At 34.2% G+C, this 7,768-nt stretch overlaps 1 protein-coding gene across 1 annotated transcript; it reads left to right on the plus strand.

The window, feature by feature from the left end:
* The first annotated feature begins 1,133 nt into the window (after positions 1–1,133).
* On the plus strand, positions 1,134–2,253 carry LOC107171867 (uncharacterized). Its single transcript, XM_015522128.2, has one exon. It carries the CDS (start codon positions 1,160–1,162, stop codon positions 2,066–2,068), a length of 909 nt encoding a protein of 302 aa, XP_015377614.1. The 5' UTR covers positions 1,134–1,159; the 3' UTR covers positions 2,069–2,253.
* The last annotated feature ends 5,515 nt before the right edge of the window (positions 2,254–7,768 follow it).

A 7,768-nucleotide genomic window follows, 5' to 3' on the forward strand; every position in this document is an offset into this window, starting at 1 on the left:
ATGAGTAGGACAAATCTTCCAAAATCGTAAGTTACACACTCAGTTATGTGAGTTACATAATAATACCCACGAGTCACGAAAATAAAGCCCAAACTATTGTTTTGTATTATCTGTAATAATAAAGTGGTTGCATGTTTGAATGAGTTCTATAGACTTGGGAAATATACTGAACAATAAAATAAGCACCAAATGTTGTACACGTATATTTTGTGAGACTAAGGGAGTGTTTATAGCTTTGTTTCCCAACCCCATAGGATACTATAGGGTGATTCATGCATCATAAATTTTGTATTGGCTATCAAAAATCGAATATTTTTCTTATTTTTTTGTAGTAAAACAAAAATATATGGTACTTATTCCCTATCCGTCGCAACTCGCAAGTGTATTTCAAATCCCAGCTTCACTTGTCCACGGCCTAAAACAGCTTAGTATAAACCTAATTATTTGCCGAATTGGTGGCATTCTACACCTGCTGGCTACATTAATATTTTAATAATGCACCTAAATATAAATATATATATAAATATAATAATGTCGCCTAAAATCGAAAATCGATGCGCACGTACCATAAATAGAACCCTCTGAAGGTATTAATCGTCCAAATTGCCCACATAACATTATTTCGAATAAACAAACAATAAATTGTATACAATTTTATTTAAAAAATGTCCAATAGCCACGCATTGCGGGTCGACTGGTCCACTGTAAAATAGGTTTAAATTACGTGTAGGCATAATCTCTTATTACACACATATTGTTTCGTATATTATTGTGGTCTGGGCCGCGAAGAGCGGGGCTGCGACGCCGCCGCAGAAATGGCTGATTGGCTCCGGCGGCGGCAACACCGCGAGTTACCCGATGCTGCGTATACCTATACCGCGGTACACGGCGAGATACCCGACAAGCGTGAAAGCGTAACTGGCACGGAGCATCCGAAGCGGTGTCGCAAGCGTTATAAATATGAACGGGACACACGGTTCAACTGTCAGTAGTGATCGGTCGTCGATCGCGAGCGCTACCGCCTGCTGCAGACTCGACACCAATAATATTACATTTTACGTCCTATAATATTGTCGTTTTGAATAGTTCGTATCATACATACATGAGGCGTGTGTACATCATAATATCATAGTTGGTTGGTCGCGCGTATACAGTCGACATGGGGCCCACCAAGCTGTTGGTGTATTTCGCGCTGTGCTTCGCGATATTCGCGAGGTCCGGTTATTCGCGCAAGATACCCGTCGAACCAGCGGACGAAGTCGTCGCGATGATCACCTCGCCGATGACGGTCACCGCCACCGCCATTACTGCCACGTCGGCGGCGGTAGGCGACGACCCCAAGGCGGTGGCCGCTTCCCAACATCAGTCGTCCGTTTTAACGGCGCCGGTACATGATCAGGCGGTGGCTGCGTCCCACAAGAAGAAGAAGAAGAAGAAGTCATCAAAGTCGTCCAAGGGTGGTGGGTCGAAGAAAAAGGCGGAAAAACATTCGAAGAAGGGTCACAAGTCCGACAAAGGCTACAAGACCAAACATCACTTCGACAAGGGCGACAAGGGCAAGCACGGCAAGGAGGAGCATGAAGGTCACTATAAGAAGGAAGGTGGCCACAAAAAGAAGAAACACGACGAAGCCGAGAAGTACGGTCACCATCACAAGGGTGAAAAGGGTCACAAGGGCGCTAAGTTTGGGGAGAAGAAAGGTCACAAGAAGGGGCACAAAACGAAAGGGTACCACAACAAGTTCCACAAAGACGAGTACCACAAGGAACACAAGTTCTACGACGACTTCCACAAGGGCGGGCACCACAAGAAACACGGTGCGCACCACAAGAAGCACGAGCACAAGGAGGGCAAACACAAAAAGGGTAAACACCACAAGTCGGCGCACCACGCGGACAAATATGGCAAGAAGGGACACAAAGAGAAGGGCCACTACGACAAAGAGCACAAAGCGCACAAGGGCAAAAAGGGCCACGACGAACACCATTCGCATCACGAGGACTATGGCAAAAAAGGAGGACACAAGCATCACAAGAAGTACGGGTACAGCAAAAAGAAGCAAGGATAAACCATCAGAGACCGGGCCCAAGTTATTATATTCACGTACTGAAACACTAGTTTGTTTTACCATTATTTTAATTATTATTATATCCTGTTTATTTGTTATTTATTGTTTCGTTTATTGTCACGCAAGTATGATATATATATTTAATATATTTTATATATATTATGGTAATAATATAATAGCAAAGAAAAAATAATAACCAAGTATGGTCAATTTTATCTTGAATTCAATGTTCACTTATCGTTTAATTTTCACTCCCTCTCACTGCAACCAACTTACCTACTTATTCGGTAGTTAGTAATGAGGTTTCAACGATCGATTAGACACATTGCGCAATTAAATCAAATATTCGTACAAAAAATAAACGTACCTATATAATTATATATTATAATATACATAACAGCCGCAGCAATACAGAGCTATGCCATGACCGGCCGACGCCGGCTTTGCGCTTAACACAGGAGGTCGTATAAAATAAATATCACACCTGTTAGTCAGCGGGCCGCCAAGAGTAGATGTGCGTCCGTGACGAGACGAAAGAAAAAAATAGCTGGAAGAAATGCAATGACGGAGTTGGGCACTCGTCTTGCTGTCTTGCTGTTCGTTCAACCTTGACGCTGCAGGTTTAGCTATTTTAATGGTGTGTTGTGATACCATCTATATGCTATACGAATTCGATATATAATATGCGATAAATCAAAGCGTCCAGCAAAACGATTCTGATAAGAAGAGAAGCTCGGAAAAAAACCAGTGATTTGTTCAATATATATATTTTCTTTCGTCGGTGGTCAGTAGTGTTAGTTTTACCCGCGTTTATAGAGAAACTATTGATAAAATACGACCCGAACCTGGTTTTCGAAATTTATATAATATGCTACACAAAACTTTTTTACCCGAAAAAGTGTGTTCCCGCTCGGATAAATATATAACAATAAAAAAACATCATTGTAAAGTGTAAACTAATACGAGAGATCGAAATCTAAAACTTTCCGAATAAATCATGTTATAAGACGTACTAAAAAAAAAACTGAGTATTATTCACATTCAATTTGTCTGAACTCGGTAGGTACCTCAATCACCATAGAAACGAGAACAACTTAATGTTGAACAATATTATTATTTAATGCGCACAACAACAGATAGTCATTTTTTAAATATTCCTTTGGCTTTTAGGCTTTAAGTCCGAAAATATATTACTATTATAATAATAAAATTCAACTAAACTTGTATAATGACCTCCTTCGATCAGTTCAACATAATCTACGGTCGGTTTTCTGGTTCTCGTATACATATAATAGGTACTTAATATAGCTCTAAGCCGATTTGGTCTCACTGCAAAACGTAATGATAATAATTTCTCAAAGAAAAAATCTATTCTGGTCCGTAAAAAGAAAATATTTTTTACATATTTTTTAAACATTTTTTGTTTTTGTAATTACCTTAGAGATTCATTTAATTATGTTTATTTGCTTCACTCTTCTGAAAATCATTTACGGTCTGAAATATCTCATAATATACAACGATCATTGCACAATTACAGTGAGGCATAGAGTTGATAAAATATGTATACATTAGCTGGAGGAAGACGTATAATATACGTTTATATATTATATATATTATAACTCGTGTTAGGATGAAAATAATTCGGCATCCTATCCACACGACTCGTTAGGCCGAAAATCTGCCATATATACACCACATTATAAGTGTGTCAATAAAGTGTCCGATATAAACCTGAGCTTCAACCCCCCCCCCCTTAACTCAAACAATGTTTATGCTTATATGACCACGACCATACAATGTATTTTTATTATTGTTATTCATCGACTTCCTGTCGATTATTGTGGGAATTCGTGATACTGAAAAACAGCGTGAAAATGTTAAACCTAATATCACAATAATACAACATTGGAATGCTTAAAGGAGCACACAACACACAAAAAAAAAATATTTAAATTATTTTTCTTTGTTAAATTATTTTATATATGGCTATATGAAATGATTTAGTGAAAATCTGATGCAAAAAAATTATATTACTTTAAGAGATATTATAAAATGTAAAATAGCCGCGTGACGTCATTGGACCCTACTCTTCGTAATCGCCTATCTTATACGTGTAAAAGTTCCTCACAACGATTTACCCACCTAAACCTTTTATTTTTGAAAGTTCATTTACGTATAAATGTGTGGTTTTGTGTGTTTAAGACGACGCAAGAATCAGAATTTCTATATGACGTTTAGTTTTTTAAATATTTAAAATCTTAAAAGTGATATTTTTGTTAAACGGCGCTCCATGGCGATTTAAACACGAAATAAAAATTCCAAAATTTCTCTTTTAAGATTTTAAATATTTAAAAAACTAAACGTCATATAAAAATTCTGATTATTGCGTCCTCTTAAACACACAAAACCACACATTTATACGTAAATTAAATTTCAAAAATAAAATGTTTAGGTGGGTAAATCGTTGTGAGAAGCAAGGAACTTTTACACGTATAAGATAGGCGATTACGAAGAGTAAAGCCCAAATGACGTCATGCGTCTTTGTTCAATTATTCATAACTTATTGAATAATGTGAGTAGAAACGTAAAACTTATAACTTTATCCTTATAATTGAACATTCTTTCAAATAAAAAAAACTTAATTTTTGTGTTATGTGCTACTTTAAAATATATGACGAAAAAATCAGACGTCGACAACAGAGGTGGTGGCGACACGATAACCCTTTGGAGCTGAAATTCACCTGCAGACACGTAGTAGTCGCATTATAATTTATTATGATTTAATAACCACAATAACAATAACAAATTAACAACACTATCTCATGCGTGTATTATACATTGCATATATTATATATTGTACACAGGCTGTGCGGACGTTCGATTAATTATAATTTCTGCACAAGCGATCTGTAGACGAATTTATTATGTTGTACATTTATTGTCTCTCAATCTTTGCAGCACGCGAGTGTCATAGAGCTATTTATAATGATAATACATTAGCCGATACAAACATAATATGATAGTAATTATATTATGTCGTAGGTTTGCAGGTTTATATTAGGCATTATTAGTATGGTTATTATTTTATTAATTATTAACATTACTTCCATTATTATTTATTAATTATCATTAAAATACATCGATATCAGTGATATCACCTTAACTAAATTGCGTGTTCTATAATATACTAGAACACGTAGTATAAAAATCGTACACGCCACCGTGCGTAAACACCTCACCAATATTGGTTTGTGTTTCGCTAAATTTATTTGTGCTGTGAAACAGAAAACTATTTATTTAATTTTGCTTATCGATACGTTATAAATAATTTAAATAGTAAAATAAATATATTTATATGGGTGCCCTATTATACACGTGCGCAAATGTTCTAGAACATTTGTTGTTTTAACCCATTTATCATTATTTCTGCTGTCACCGGAAACAGCTTGGTTTTGAAAAAAAAAATTTTTTTGAAACAAATTATCAGTATTCCCTACAACGAAGACTATTGTATGTAGGTATATATTTTAATATACCCTATCGTTAGCCACGATCACGTTTATTCAATATTTGCACATTACTTAAAATATAACACGAGCGAGAATTTATATACAAATCCATATAATAATTTCGACAATGCAAATATTAGTTTATTTATTTATTTTTGTATTATAACGACGGCCGATTATAATATTTTATAGTACGTAATTAAACTTAAGTAAGAATATAAAATGTATGAACTATGAAGTTATAGTTGGTACCTATATTTAAGTTGTATGATAAACGGCGATTTTAAATTTAAAAGAGTGCGTCAGTGTATATCAGGTACAGTGACAAAATATGATTAGGAAATTGTTAAGCTCAAGTCTCGCATAGAATATGTATAATTTATAATAATAATAAATTTAATATCTAATAAAATAATTTATATTGTGTATACATATAGATCAGTATAATATTATGTATTATACATATATCTCATTATCGATAGTTGGGTTAAGAAACTATATGGGAAACGAATACGAGGAAACACTTATACGTGTATATAGTTCCCGTGGCACCCAGTTGGGTAGGTACATCAGTGACGGAGTAGTCGAGCATATTATAGCGATCCTGGCGAAGTACAACACTGTTATCAGGTCACAATAAAAGCAGACGATTTCTGATCGCACTCGGCAACGGAAATTCACGTTTTTAGGGATAAATCGAATAACGTAAATTCCGTTTAGAAAACAGCAGGCGCCCGTCGAGATTTATGCAAGTGATATTTGTAAATTGAAAAATTCAAAATATAGGTACGCGTTTATTTTGTGGTACGTTTTTCTACGTGATGGCTTTATATTTATACTATTATTATATTTTGTATTTTCGTGCGCAAAATATCGAAAACCATTCATCTACGAGAGGAGGAAATTCGAAAAACCGTTTTGACGATCGACGTAATTTTTTTTTGACATCGATGAAATATAATATATTACAAAATAGGTATTTACCTAATATCTACATAATACGTGTATAATATATATATATATATACACGTATTATGTAGATACTATATATATTATGCTACAATACGATTGGATTTCTCTAAGCACTCCGAGATGAATATTTAAAAGAGTTTGTCGTATTTAAATTGTATGTGTGTGTAAGTTGCAATGGTGACGTGAAAAAAAATAAAACATACTTTTCTACATGCAAACCAATCATATAATTACACGAGTCCGTCGCCTGGTTAAAGATTTAAAACTCTCGACTCCATACGCGTTGGACTCGGCCATGACGGGTGGCATGGCACCAGCTAAACGGATCAATATTAAAAACCTTTTTTTTTCCGAAAAATGACACGCGGTACTATACAGTTCTATTACCAGACAACGGTCGGGCATGATTATTTTTGTAATAATCAACAATTTATCAAATCTGTCATGTTATAATCCAGTTTAGCGGTGCTTCATGGCTGTATTTTTATTATTTATTTTAAGCCATAATTGAATGAAGAGGTGTTGTAAAAATAAAAACGCCAAACTCAGAAATTCGGTTAAACATACCTACCATAATTTCGAGACAACACAATATTAAGGCAATCACGTTTGGGTCTGCAGTTTAAACAAAACAATTTTGACAAATTACGAAATGATAATCACTGTTTTTATACAGAATAATAGCCATACGCTTGCAACTGCTTAATTATAATATTCAATTATTCGTTTATTTGTTTATTATTTTAAATTGGCAATCCATTACAATATGTATAACACACATTTCGAATATTATAATAAAATTAATATATCAAATTATGTATATTATATATATAATATATAGAAAAATAATTGCGCTGCTGTATAAGTAGATTTTTGACATTATTGTCATTGAGTTACACAAGTAAACAACAATTCTGAGTAAAAGACAATGTGTCGCAGCTATTTTAAGGATATTTATTTATAATTGGATTCTATTAGTTGTTAATATTAATATAGCTTTTTCTATAACCTAACTTATACCTAAGTTAAAAGTCAATATCACTTACCATTATAGACGGTGTGAGTATAGCCAATATAGGTTAATATTTTATTGACAGGTTAACATTTTTGGATGTATAACATAGTAACTAAAACCTATAAAGGAAACGTTATTTTTAAATCCAAAAAAGGGTTAAAATTAAAACTTCAAATTGTTTCTATAAAAAAATGTGTGTGTAAA

This window comes from Diuraphis noxia, unplaced genomic scaffold, assembly GCF_037042655.1.
Source record: "Diuraphis noxia isolate RWA-SAM2 unplaced genomic scaffold, SU_Dnox_SAM2 contig0004, whole genome shotgun sequence".
NCBI classification, from domain to species: Eukaryota; Metazoa; Arthropoda; class Insecta; order Hemiptera; family Aphididae; genus Diuraphis; species Diuraphis noxia.